Genomic DNA, 14315 nt, shown 5'->3' with positions numbered 1-14315 from the left:
CAATTCACAGGCGGTAGACGTGAAACCTCCAAAAGCGTTCTATCTCATTTTAACGTAGGACATTCAACACATACGTATACGTTTGTCTCTTTTTAGTGTCGCTTTTACGTTTCATTAAGTTTCAAACGACATCTGTGAATTAAAGAAGTTTTTATCTTTGTGTGACAACCCTTTTAGTGCTGAGCTTATTTTCATATATCTTGCAAAAATTCCTGAAAGGATTTTCTAAATTCACAGTAAAATAATGTTAACTATTTACAAATGTCATTATCTTATTATATGTACTTATTTATATGTACGCGCGATAAGACACGTCCGTGCAGGTTGATACCTAATACTCAAATAATCAAGCTTCGCAAAAGTCGATATTCCGACGCTCCGCATTTTATACTCCTCAACCGAGTGTCGATTTATCGACGGTTCGCGCTCTAATGGTTAATGTCTCCAAAGTCTGTGCGCGTAATAAGACGATGTATTAATTAGTCGTCACACACACATCTCCACTCGGGTGGTCTCGCATCCTCACTAACCTGGACGCCATTCTTCTGGTAGGCACAGAACATCTTGTCGATGGTGTGCAGATCCATCGCGTTGTACAGCTTCGTGTCGTCTAGCTCCTGCCATATCGTGCCGTGCAGCTTGGTATCAGGTAGTTTACTCCAGTTGAAGCTCTTGAGCGGGTTCCCGGGCGTGGGGACGTTCTTCTTGGGCTTGGGAGGGGCGGGGGCGAGCGGCGCCAGGGGGGCGAGGGGCGCGAGCGGCGCGGGGGGAGGAGCCGGCGCGGCGGGGGGCGCGGGGAACATTGACGGCGGGGGAGGAGGGGGAGGTACTGAAGACGTTTCGATCACCGCGTTCTTGAGGTTGTTCACCTGTAATATGAGTGATGTGGTAAAACAAAGGAAAATACAGTGCAATGATTTTCATGCAAAAGTTTATAAACTTATTTTCTTTTTTTTATTACTTAGATGGGTGGACGAGCTCACAGCCCACCTGATGTTAAGTGGTTACTGGAGCCCATAGACAGCTACAACGTAAATGCGCCACCCACTTTGAAATATAAATTCTAAAGTCTCAATATGGTTACAACAGATGCCCCGCAGATCAAACCGAAACGCATTACTGCTTCACGGCAGAAATATAGGCGGGGTGGTGATACCCGTGCGAACTCACAAGAGCTCCTACCACAAGTAAAATGTTTCTTGTCTTAGCGTGAGCAAATTATCTCAAGAACTGTGTCTTATGGTCTAGTCACCGACATGAGATCTAAATATCGATTTTAAATGAGCTATTCCACTCAAGCTTCAAACGGTACCTGTACCTTACAGCGTGCCCTAAAAATTTATGTTCTATAAATATCCCCCCCCCCTTATTATTGGAACATTAAAAAACTTCACATTCTGAACGTTTCAAATTACCTTAGCATCATCAGGTATGCTTCCCTCGCTGACTAGTTTTTCGAATCTCGCTCTCTCGGTTCTCTCTTGGGTCAACTGCGAGTCACGACACAATAATGTAAGTGACCGGAATCGTTCATTACACAAGCGCCTCAGTTCCAAATAGCATAAAGTCGGAAATCCATTGAAATCATACGACATTGATGCATTAACCGATTATCGAAACCCATAGATATCAGCAATGTACATATCTACGTGCGGCCACCCACCTTGAGACATTGATTCTAAGTCTCAATTTTATAGTACAATGGCTGCCTACACATTTGCCGAATTATCTTTTTTCTAATTGAATATTATTTATCGAAAATCGTGATTGGCGAGCAATACCCGAGCCAAGAGCAATAGCTTAGGTAGCGGCTTGACTCTGCCCCTGTCATTGCTGAAGTCCATGGGCGACGGTAACCACTCACCATCAGGTGGGCCGTACACTCATCTGCCTACAAGAACGATTAAAAAAAACAAACTGAATTTCCCTAAAATTAATTACACTTAATAATTGGGTTTAATAATTGTTTTAATAATAATTGTTTTTTTTTTGTTGCACTGAATCTGTGAACGAACTAACTAACAGCTCAGTGTATACCAGAGCGTCATGGAGATCAACAATGTGAATAACATTACTTCGAAATACTACGTCAATATCTAAATTTTATTCTACTCCCTCCCAAAAATCGAATCGAGTTAATGCTTCGCGGCAGAAATAGGGAAAACGATCTCACTTACTCTCTCACAAAAATATCTTCTGACTTTATCACTCTTTGGAACTGGGATATCAATGCTATGTTTAGTCGTGTGTACGTATGTAAGGACGTGTGTAATGATGTTACTGATAATATTAAAACTCTTTAAAACAATTATGGTTATTTTAAATACGCTAAAAGCCGCCCAAAGTGATAAAGCTCTCGGATTCTTTAAGCCGTGACAAATTATAAAGTGTTTTATTATAATATTAAACCGTTTAATTCGTAAATGAGTAAAATGAATTAATGAATGTTAAATGTGTTTTCATTTGAACTAGAATGATGTACGATATTGTTTTTATTCATCACTTTTACGGTTGATTCGTAACCCTTTGACTGCCGTGTAGATCACGGGTGCCCTACGCGGCCCACTGAAGTAATATTGTCGATTTCTGTTACTAAGGCGCCTGGATAACTTTGCCTTCTTTTGTTTTAGTCTTTTAGGTCTCACAGAAATACATTCGATTTCATTATCCTCGAATTCGTCTTTCCCACAGTCTACTAGATGTTCCGGCGTCTCAGTAACAAAAATTGGCATAATTATGTACTTGAGTGCGCCGCGTAGGGCACCGGTGACCAACACGACAGTCGAAGGGTTAAATCAGTAGAAACGTTAGCGTCAATTCGGAATGCAGTTTCATTAAAGAAGGTTCGACAAGAGACAAAGGAATCGTTATTCTATTTACTTCAATCGCATAAAATTACGAATCATTTTAACTTTGAAATTGACAATCGACAATAATTCAAAACATATTATTATATGAATGTTATTTAGGCGAGAGATTTACGCTAGTTAATAAATGAGGTTCATAGGTGGCGGGTCAACGACCCATTTTACCCACGAATACAAAAAAATATTAAAGTACAGTCCCCGACAATAAATATTGCACATCGACCCCTGGGAAGAGACAATCGGTTAGTTTCGGCTTCGTAGAGGTTCGAAAAAAAAATTGAATTGTTCGAGATGTGGTGTTGGTGAAGAATGCTCCGCATACCGTGGACTGCCAAGAGAACAAACAGATCTGTCCTCGAGCAACTTCGTATAGAAACGAGACTGTCGACGATTTGCTACCAGAAGGTTCTTGGTTACTTTGGTCACATTGCTCGGCGGCCACCTGACAACCTTGAAAAATTGACTGTGGTGGGCAAGGTAGAACGAAAAAGACCCACCGGCCGGCCACCAAACAGTTGGTCAGATCAGATAACTGCGCTCACTGGAGTCTCTGTTGCGACCGCCCTGAGAGAAGCTGAAAACCGAAGGAAATGGAAGCTGATGGTGCAAAGAGCCACAAAGGGCTTTCAGGGGCACAACCTTCAGCAATGAAGTATGCGACTAAGAAGAAGAAGAGGTTCCAAGAGTTGATGTGCAATATTTAACGACGGGCACTGTATGGTCATCATTTAACTCATAAACACAGCCCACTGAGTTTCTCGCTGAATTTTCTCAGTGGGTCGCGTTTCCGATCCGGTGGTAGATTCTGCGAAGCATTGCTCTTGCTAGGGTCAGTGTTAGCAACACTCCGATTAGAGTCCCGTGAGCTCACCTACACACGTTAGGGTGAACCTGAAATAGTCTCTCTCAAGGCTATCAGCACAGGTAGGCAAAAAAAAAAGAAAAAATGTATCGTACCGAAATAGCATCATTCAAGTTCAAAAGGCCTCAGAGGGCAGTCGCGTTTATGGTTTAGTGTATGAACCTGGCAGTCGAGCAGCTGCGCGCGTGCGGCGGCGGCGCGCGCCAGGTCGGCGCAGTGCATGTGCGCGGCCGTCTCGCGCTCCAGGCGGTCCCGCAGGCGCGCCGCGGCGCCCTCCAGCTCCTCGCGCTCCTGCGCGCGCTCGTCCAGCTGCTTCTCCTGCCCGCGCCCCACCCGCGTCAGTACACGCTCCGGGACGGTACGCACGTTACGAACGTCACATTCAGAAACGACGAACCAAAACTACGCGTCTTTTGATACTCCCGCGCGATATCACTCTTTTTTTCGTAATCACACAAAATCTCATAAGACCAGAGGCGGATTATCCGTAAAACAAACTAGGCACGTGCCTAGGGGCGTGCGAGCTCAGAATTTTTAAATAAATAAAGAAAATAACATATCGACGATTAAGGACTAAATTTTGATCTATAATAGGTTTTAATACTCGTATTATGCAATATTGCGGGTTTGTTTGTATTTCATTCGCGCATTAGCGTAAGTACAAGGGTCCTGGTCTACTAAAATCAAGGGTTTGATGATACAACGTCATCGTAATTGCAAAAACAACTAGTTAAAATATATAGTATTATGATGGCCATTAATGACCGGTACAGGGGCGCCGATAAAGTAATTTCCTAGGACGCTCTGGACCTTTAATCCGCCACTGCATAAGACAAATACCGATATTTTTATTCGCCTTCAAACTGAACTATATAATTTTTTTTAAAGACGCTCTTTTCAATTAAGACCATTCTTTAAAAAAAAAAGGTATTTATAAAATAAACGAGTGATATCTCCACGATCGAATTGCAATACAATACAATCCCAGAAACGAGCCGTACCGTACCATTTTAATGTATATATATAATATGTAAATATAATTATTGCAATAAATTCAAATGAACATGATATATATTTGGACTCTCGACTTTAGTCATGCAATTTATCAATTCGATGAATGCCACCAATAAAAGTTTTTAAAAAATCACAAAGCATCCAAAAACGCTTTTCATTAAATGTATTTTATGAGTGAGATGATCAAACCTAAACATTTCCATACCAAAAGTTATTTGGTTAAGTTCGAATAGTGAATGTGACCATAACCGAGATATTGGCTGCGTCGTCCTGACGTACCTTCTTAGCCAGCTCTGTGGCCAGGTCGATGTTCTCCCGTTCCAGATTCTCGGCCTTGGTTCTGGCGGCGACGAGCTCTTCCTCCTTGGCGAGCAGGTGCACTATCTCGCCGACGTTTATCTCGAGGGGAGCCACGTCAGGATCGTATATCTGTAAACAGATTCGAGAAATCTCTCAATCGTTTCATCCAAGAGAACAAACTTTTATTGATGTTATCCTATTAGCCAGCAATGTAAAACGTACTAAACTCTGATTTGATTGATTTGATTTTATAAATGGAACATTTAGTCACTTCCAAATCTTTTATCGTTTGTAGAGTGGACCTCAATACAACCAAGCTACAGACTATATTTGAAGTTTTAAAAGCGGTGTTCTTTAATACAAATCTACCGACTAAAACTGAATACCAAATATTTATGTCACAGATAACTGTATGATTTGACTACACTGTACGCTATTTGGGTACGAAGAGTTACAAGATCCTCATGACTGGGAAATAATGATATTTGAGGAGGTTAAGAACCCTGGTCTGGTCGCTGGTGCTGCCGCCCTCGCTGCCCTGCTCGCTGTCGGCGCGCGCCCCCGCCGCGGGCTGCTGCAGCACCACCTGCTGCACCACGCGGTCCAGCAGCAGCCAGTGCTGGGACTGCGGGCCGTACTCCACTGTGGAAACGATATACGACCTTTCACTCTCCTAATCCTTGTAATTTAAATATCGACGCTTGAAAGACAAACGTGACTAAGCGATAATGCGTGAACCAGCTTCCCGGGCGCCATTAAGCACAGGAATGCAGGCAACATTGGAGGAAGCTGTGCAAAAACTGAACCAAGGTGGTCACAACCCTCAGGAATGAGGAAGCGATGAAGGAGAGAGAGGGAGCTGTAGGATTGAAATGATTTTAATAAACCTAGAAATATATATATTTTGCGCATTGAATATGGTTATTGCCTATCATTTATGTATAAAACAGTTATTGTCGCTTAGTCACGTTTGCCTTTCAAGCGTCGATGTATAAAAATGAATTGCTGTTCGTTAGTCTCGCTAAAGCTCGAGAACGGCCGGACCGATTTGGATAATTTTGGTCTTGAATTATTTGTGGAAGTCCAGAGTAGGCTTAAAATGTAGATTTTTTTTTTTTTTTTTTTTATTGCTTAGATGAGTGGACGAGCTCACAGCCCACCTGGTGTTAAGTGGTTACTGGAGCCCATAGACATCTACAACGTAAATGCGCCACCCACCTTGAGATATAAGTTCTAAGGTCTCAATTATAGATAAATATGAAAATGCTCGGAATTAAATAAAAATAACAATTTTGTTTTTCCTTTGATGTGTCCAACGTCGGACGGATTCCTTTTGTTTGTTTTAAGTTTATTTTATATAAAAGTTTAAGTCTTTTATTTATCGATTGAGGCACTACGAAGTCTGCCGGGTCAACTAGTTCGAAATAAAAAACTTAATTGTTAATGTGATGCCTTGAGAACAATAAGTTTTCTGGAACCTGTCTGCAAAATGCTGATCTCAGTTGAGCATTTAAAACACCGAGATCTTTTTTTTGTTCATAAAACCCATTATCCGCGAACTCGTCTGACTGTCGTACGTCATTACCGACAACTCACACTGGTCAAAGACTTTTGTCTTGAGGCACTGCGGCTTTTTTTATGATCGAAGCATTACTGGTGGCCCGGTGGCCTTTCCAATTTCACCAGGACAGATGGGCGAGGAAATGCTCAGCCAGGAGGGGTAGGATTTGCTAACAGCTGCCCGAGCGCCTTTGAAGTAGACCTAACAACTCAAGAGCAGCTGCTTCGCGAATAAATCTACTACTGGATCGGAATCGCGACGCGTGACTTTTTTTTTTATTGCTTGGATGTGTGGACGAGCTCACAACCCACCTGGTGTAAAGTGGTTACTGGAGCCCATAGACATCTACAACGTAAATACGCCACCCACTTTGAGATATAAGTTCTTAGATCTCGGTATAGTTACAACGGCTGCCCCGCCCTTCGAACCGAAACGCATTACTGCTTCACGACAGAAATAGGCAGGGCGGTGGTACCTACCCGCGCGGACTCACAAGAGGTCCTACCACCAGTGATAAAGTGGCCGGTGTATGTGCTTGGTGCAGCAACTCACGCGGCAGCAGCAGCAGGTGTTGCAGCAGGGACAGCAGGTGCGGGTAGGCGGCGGAGTGGCCCAGCTTGCGGCGCAGCAGCTCGAACATGGCGGAGGCGCTCTTGGTGTCCACGTGCTCGCGGTCGAAGCGCCGCGCCAGCTCGCGCTCGTCCTCGCCGCGGACCATCTCGAAGAACTCGATGTGCCGGTCCAACGTCTCGTTTTCGTATTTACGGAGTTTTTCGATCACTGTAATTGAAAAGGTGTATATTAAATAAAAATAGCCGTTACGTTTTGCTAACATCACACTTTAGGACAACGACGCTGAAACGTTTCTAGGTTTTCAACAACGAATCATAGCTATATAGAGGACAGATTATGAGGCAATAAAAGGCTATAAAATTTTAGGACCACAACTTTCTAAAGGTGTCATCAACAAATGGACTATACTTCACCTAAAGGAATATGAGTCTACGAACCAGGCAGGGCCTGTACTTTGAGTTACCGTAACAAATTAAAACAATATCAATTTAAAGAAGTAAATTGTAACCAGTACAAAAATAGCATTAGGTTATAGAAAATAGAAAAAATTACACAATTATATATTTTAGTCACCAAAAATCTAAACAAGTCATATTATTATGCTCTTCGGTTTTTGCGACTTGTGGAAATATTATAATTGAAGCTACTTTTACAGATTGATCTCATGATTGTTATTGTCATTGCATTATTTCCGATGTTTCGAATACTTTACAATTTCCATAGTCACGGAGAACTAAGGTGTTATTTGTCGACATTTGAATACCGTTTGTTCTAACTACCGTCCTATTTTTCAATTAAAGTTATATGTGGAACGGTTATGGGCCTTTCCGGTATTATTTTCCCCTAGCTATTCACTGGTAGCCTAAAGGGTCATTCCACCGACGCCCGGACGGGTAGGTGAGCTCACGAGCTCAACCTGAGAGAATTTGCTAACACCAGCCCTAGTAAGAGCATTTCAGATATTTAAAGGCCTGTGCACACTACGTTATTTAAAGGCGCCGTCAACGCGCGTTTTAGAAACTTGCGTCGACGGCGCGCTTTTATCCCTACAGAGTGGTTACAAACGCGATACTAACGCGCATGTGTATCAATACAAACGCGCATTAGCATCGCGTCTATATCGATTCAAACGCGTATTTGAATGTATACAAGTGTGCAAAGGTCTACAGGCTGCATCTGACTTGTGTGCGTATCGCATCTGTATTGCTACAAACGTGGTGTGCACAGGCCCTAAGATCCCCTAAAGACTTGAAGAAATGAATCCCAACTTGAGACATGAGATCGAAGTCTCAAGCCTCGTGTGCGTCCAACTGGTACATGTATTCACCTGGTTGAAGCCCCAGCATGAGCAGCTCGTATCTCAGATGGAGCCTGAACTCGAGGCTCTCCTCGCCGGGCCCGTAGTTGAGCACGGCGTTGACGAGCGACATGATGGCCGTCTTCAGGCCGAGGTCGTCCCTGTAGGCGCCGGTGCTGCGGTCCAGCTCGTTGACGATGCTCTGGAAGCGGGCCCTCTCGCCGGAATACTTTTGGAAGTTGACCATCGCTTCTAGCACCTTGAAATGTGGAAAAATTATGTTAAAAAAGTTTTTATTGTTATATTATGACATTTGGGGCTAAACGAAATCACGGACCATTTGGTGTTAATTGATTAGAGAACCCCATAGACATGATTACGTGAATACCGCCACCCATCTTGAAACATGAGGTTTGGAGTGCCAAATGTATTTTTTTTATTGCTTAGATGATTGGACGAGCTCACAGCTCACCTGATGTTAAGTGGTTACTGGAGCCCATAGACATCTATAACGTAAATGCGCCACCCATCTTGAGATATAAGTTCTAAGGTCTCAAGTATAGTTACGACGGCTTCCCCACCCTTCAAACCGAAACGCATTCGATACTGCTTCACGGCAGAAATAGGCGGGGTGGTGGTGCCTACCCGCGCGGACTCACAAGACGTCCTACCACCAGTAATTATGCAAATTATAATTTTGCGGGTATCGTAAAAGACCATCCCCTCTCCACAACCCGAAATTCTTAATGCCAGTTGCGGCAGAAATAGGCAAAATACTAATACCAACGGTCATTAACTTAGTGCAAGTTTTTGTTTATAAGCCTCTACACGAATAACCATTATACAGATTGGTATTATTATTTTTTTTTTTTTTTTTTTTTATTGCCTTTGTAGGCAGACGGGCATACGGCCCACCTGATGGTGAGTGGTTACCGTCGCCCATGGACTTCAACAATGCCAGGGGCAGAGCCAAGCCGCTGCCTACCGCTTAATACTCTCCATAAGCCTCGTTTGAAGAAGGACATGTCATAGCGCTCGGGAAACACCGTGGAGGGGAGCTCATTCCATAGCCGGATGGTACGTGGCAAAAAAGATCTCTGGAAACGCACTGTGGATGACCGCAGTGGCTCCAGGTAGTATGGATGAACTCTACTCCGGTGGCGGGCGGTGCGATGGTAAAAACGAGATGCTGGTATCATCTCGAACAATTCCTCAGAGCACTCCCCATGGAACATACGGTACAAAATACAGAGGGAACCGAAGTCCCTCCGTAGACCCAGAGGCTCCAAACGATCCGAGAGAATGGGATTATCGACAATCCGAACGGCCCTCCTCTGTATGGAGTCAAATGGAAGAAGCTGGTATTTGGGAGCCCCGGCCCAGAGATGGGAGCAGTACTCCACGCGAGGCCGGACTTGTGCTTTATAAAGCAAAAGTCTTTGTCCAGGCGTGAAGTACCGCTTCGCTCTGTTGAGGACTCCCAGCATTTTGGACGCCAACTTGGCTTTGCCTTCCAAATGACTCCGAAACTGGACATCGCTCGAAATGTCGACCCCAAGTATCCCGATACTCTCGGATGGTTGCAGGGATACTCCTTGGAATTGCGGCGCCATGACAAAGGGGTCCTTCTTCGCAGTGAACGCGCAAACTTGTGTCTTTATCGGGTTGAATTGAACCAAGTTCAATTCACCCCATTCGGAGACTCGCCCCAGAGAGTTCTCCACTTCAGATACAAGTTTTGATCGTCTCTCTTGCACCACGCTCCGAGAGAGACTCTGATGGCCGATATATCGCGCATCCCCCGTGCTATCATCTGCATAGCAATGCATGCCATCAATAGACAGCATGTCATTGATATACAGGATGAAAAGCGTGGGGGAGAGCACCGAACCTTGTGGAACGCCAGCGTTAATGGTCATGGTATCAGAACAGTCACCGACTACAACGACCATGATGCTCCGCCCATCCAAAAAGCTAGCGATCCACTTGCAGAGACCCTCGGGGATTCCGTAAGATGGTAACTTCGATAGAAGTGCCCTATGCCAGACCCTGTCGAAGGCCTTCGCGATATCAAGGCTCACAGCAAGAGCCTCGCCCTTGCTCTCCAAGGCTTCAGCCCACCTGTGAGTAAGGTATACAAGAAGATCGCCAGCTGAGCGACCGTGACGGAAACCGTACTGTCGGTCACTGATCAGCTGGCGATCTTCAAGATACTTCAGGAGTTGTGTATTTATAATTCGCTCCATCACCTTGGAAAGCAAGGAAGTTATCGCGATAGGCCTGTAGCTCGATGGGTCCGACCGGTCACCCTTCTTGGGGATAGGGTGGACGTGGGCGGTCTTCCATGAAGACGGAACCCTGTTAGTGCAATAAGAGAGGCGATACAAACGCGTTAGCGCAGGTGTCAGCTCAGGGGCGCACGTTTTCAAAACCACTGCGGGGATGCCGTCTGGCCCACTCGACTTATGGACGTCCAGGAGTCGGAGCTCCCGCCTGACTGCACACTGTGTGAAGCAGATATCCGGCAGGGAGCTATCACACCGGGGGATGTTCGGTGGTGTGGCACCCCCGTCGTCCACAGTCGAGTTCGAGGCGAAGAGTTTGACCAGAAGGTCAGCCTTCTCTTTCGCGCTGTGGGCCAGATTGTCATCGGACTTGCGCAGTGGTGGGAGACTAGACCTGCAGAAGTTTCCTTCTGCAGCTTTGGCGAGCGACCAAAAAGCACGGCTCCCGGAGGGATAGCTCTTCAATCGCTCGCCAACTCTAGCGACGTGCTCCGACTTCGCCTTGGCAATTACCTTCTTGTAGGACCTGGAAGCGGCGTTATATTTCCGCCTTTCCCCTGAGATGTTAGGATCCCGACGTCTCCTGGCATTATCCCATGCCACGTATGCAGACCGCTTGAGGTGTGCAGCATCCCTGCTGGCATTGTTATACCAGGGTCTGCTGCGACCCCCAACGGGCACTTCAGAGGAGGGAATAAACAATTCCATCCCCTGGAGCACCACGTCTTTAAGACGGTCCGCACAGACGTCAGGATCAGCAGAGGAGAAGCAGAACCGCCCCCAAGGGTAGGATGCGTAAAATTCACGCAATCCATCCCAATCTGCTGACATATACCGCCAAACTCTTCGATACCTGGTCGTCGTTCGACGATCAGGACGAGAGAGTGGTACGGCAGCACGAATAAGGCAGTGATCAGACGATCCAAGCGGAGCGTCGACCACCACACTGTATCCGGCCGGATCTGTGGTCAGCAGAAGGTCCAACAAAGAAGGCTCGTGCCCCTCGATATCTGGGACACGGGTGGGCTGTGTCACCAGCTGGGAGAAGCCGTAGGCCAAGGCGAAATCGTAGGCAGTCCGACCCGGGAGGTCAGTGGTTCTGGACCCCAACCACTCTTGGTGGTGAGCGTTAAAGTCTCCAAGAACCACCACCTCCGCAGATGGGTACTGCTCAAGCACGCGGTTAGTCCCCTCTTGCACATGCTCAAACAGAGCTGAACCTGCATCACTGCTGTGGGACCTGTACAGGCACGCGTAGATTCGGCTACGGCCCCCGTGATCTACGCGCAGCCACAAGAGGGACAGGTCCCGTTGTTCGAGGCCCCGAAGACGGCGACAACAGACATCAGCCCGGACGAATACGCACACCCCGGCTTTACGCAGGAAGTTGTGCTCCAATACGTAGCCGGGGTATTCAAGGTATGAGGTATCATCCGGAGCAGATATCTGCGTCTCCGTTAAAAAAAGCAGGGCAGGCTGCGCCGTCTCAAGGTGGTGGTGTACGGCGTCAAGGTTGCTATGTAGGCCCCTGACATTGCTGAAATCCACATTAAATGTGGAATGGGGGACCGCCTGTGAAACCCTTTTCTTTTTTTTTGTCGTCTTCATGATTCTTAAGTTTACGGAGAGTAGGATTAGGAGAGGTAGGATGTTGGAGGTGAGATCGAGGCAACACCTGAATGAAGCGCGGAACATAGTACGTGCTCGACCACGGGTTGCGTGAGAGACTGACGCAGGGCATGGAAGGGCCCCCAGTCCACTCTGCGTGCGATCGCCGGGATCCACTCCGGTCTCCGACTCCGGCACGACGACCGCACGACAGGATTTTACACCGGTTGGCGGGACAGCTTCCCGGGGCGGAGTTTAGTAGAGACACCCGGGTTCAGGTCCCCTACTGACCGGCGGGCGGCAGCGGTTACCGTTTCACTGGGTCTCCCTATACCCCCGTCAAACAATCACGCCCCGTGAGTTCGCACGCACGTCTGCTCCGCAAGTTCCAGGCGTCACCAAGACTCAACCCCAACAAGGAAGGGGAAAGGGAAAGGATAGAACTGGCTCTCCAACCCACACGCCGGAACACAGCTAGGCTATTTGGCGGCGGACTCTAGTTGGAGGGTGGTCGCCAGCCAGTCGGACTAGGTCCTACCACCGATTAGATTAATACAATATATTATACAGAAGAATAAATGTGAATGTCATTATTACCTTTTTATGTCCCCCGGGGACAAGACAGACGGCGCCGAGTATCTCAAGTGCTGCGACTTTCGTCTTCACATTCTCCGTGTCCAAGGACTGAGCGATCAGGTCGATGCTCGTGGGATGAGCTAATACATGAGCACGACCAGTCTGGAATGATAAGGATAAATACAGTTGCGAAACTACGATAATACTTATGGTTCTATTCAAATTATTAGGCCAAATTAGTAAAACTATTTCTTTTCATGAGTCCTTGATCTCTCACTCTCTCTTTCCAGCTATCAATCACACATGGTAGCGGAGTCAGCTTCCCTTATTTTTCTCCTAGGGCCATCGTGGTAGAATTGACCTCCGCCAAATGATAAAGCCAACTGAAATTAACCAACTCACCGAATTATTCATCAAGGCTTTTATGGCAGCTATAAGGTTATGTCTCGTGACAGCATCGTCCCTGGGCGCCTTCTGCAACGCGTCCAATATGGCACCGAGTCCTCCTTGCTTGATAAACCGGAGGACGAAGCTGTGAGCCCTCGTCCTGAGCGCTGTCTTCAGGCCCTCGAGTAGGCCGCAGGATTCCGTCGGGGGGACGCCTTCAGACGACGCAAATGCCTTTAGAAAAAAAAACCAACTTCCTTAATGATCTGACACTTCAATATCTTAACATCATAAGGGACATATCCAAGTCAGTGCGGAAAATAATTGTTTATGACAACATCCATGAAAACTGGTTGTACAATTCCAATTGAATCCATCCGCATCCAGTTGACAGCATCGTCGGTCGATTTTTTGCTAACAATAATAAGAAGAAAGAATGCATCATCTGGCAGCATTAGTAGAAAAGCAGATATTAGTAGAAAAACCTATAGACCATTGAAAGGATTATGTTGACAGGCAAACGTACATCAGCGATCTCGTTAAGGGCCTTGATGTACTCCTCGACTTGTGGGGCGGTGGCCAGTGGAGGCGCCTGGCCCGGTGGCGGCCTGCGACTGCAGTAGATCTGCCATTTCTTGGCAGCCGGTAGCGCCATCATCGCTGCCTTGTTAACTGCTGTCAGGTCCAACTCCTCCTGCAGATAGCATATTTTTTATTTAAAACCGAAACATATATTTAACATTAAAAAATCGCCGGAATGCGTCATGTCTTTGCGTTCGTTTTATTTTTTATTTTTTATTTTATTCTTAGATGGGTGGACGAGCCCACAGCCCACCTGATGTTAAGTGGTTACTGGAGCCCATAGACTACACTATTAATGCGCCAAGCACCTTGAAATATGAGTTCCAAGGTTGAAGGTAAGTCGATTGACGTAAATACGATGATTTTTTAAGTTTTATTATTAGAGGCATCTTTGTAACAATAA

The 14315-nt window shown here is 46.1% G+C and overlaps 1 protein-coding gene across 4 annotated transcripts in view; it reads right to left on the bottom strand.

The window, feature by feature from the left end:
• Positions 1-14315, bottom strand: part of LOC101736446 (disheveled-associated activator of morphogenesis 1) — a 94860-nt gene that overhangs the window by 8552 nt on the left and 71993 nt on the right. For 3 of the 4 annotated variants that reach the window (XM_012692154.4, XM_062673570.1, XM_062673571.1), the window contains 10 exons: positions 13857-14024; positions 13346-13564; positions 12965-13105; positions 8505-8733; positions 7157-7384; positions 5546-5685; positions 5023-5172; positions 3892-4047; positions 1416-1490; positions 531-869 (listed from right to left, as the gene is read on the bottom strand). In XM_012692154.4, the coding sequence (XP_012547608.3) occupies positions 531-869; positions 1416-1490; positions 3892-4047; positions 5023-5172; positions 5546-5685; positions 7157-7384; positions 8505-8733; positions 12965-13105; positions 13346-13564; positions 13857-14024 (1845 nt within the window). The remainder of the gene's footprint in view (positions 1-530; positions 870-1415; positions 1491-3891; positions 4048-5022; positions 5173-5545; positions 5686-7156; positions 7385-8504; positions 8734-12964; positions 13106-13345; positions 13565-13856; positions 14025-14315) is intronic. The other variant, XM_062673572.1, reaches the window with a different exon arrangement.

The sequence above is a fragment of the Bombyx mori genome, chromosome 18, assembly GCF_030269925.1.
Source record: "Bombyx mori chromosome 18, ASM3026992v2".
Classification (NCBI taxonomy): domain Eukaryota; kingdom Metazoa; phylum Arthropoda; class Insecta; order Lepidoptera; family Bombycidae; genus Bombyx; species Bombyx mori.
The sequence above is the reverse complement of the archived record's forward strand: the minus strand, read 5'-3'. Positions and strand labels throughout refer to the sequence as shown.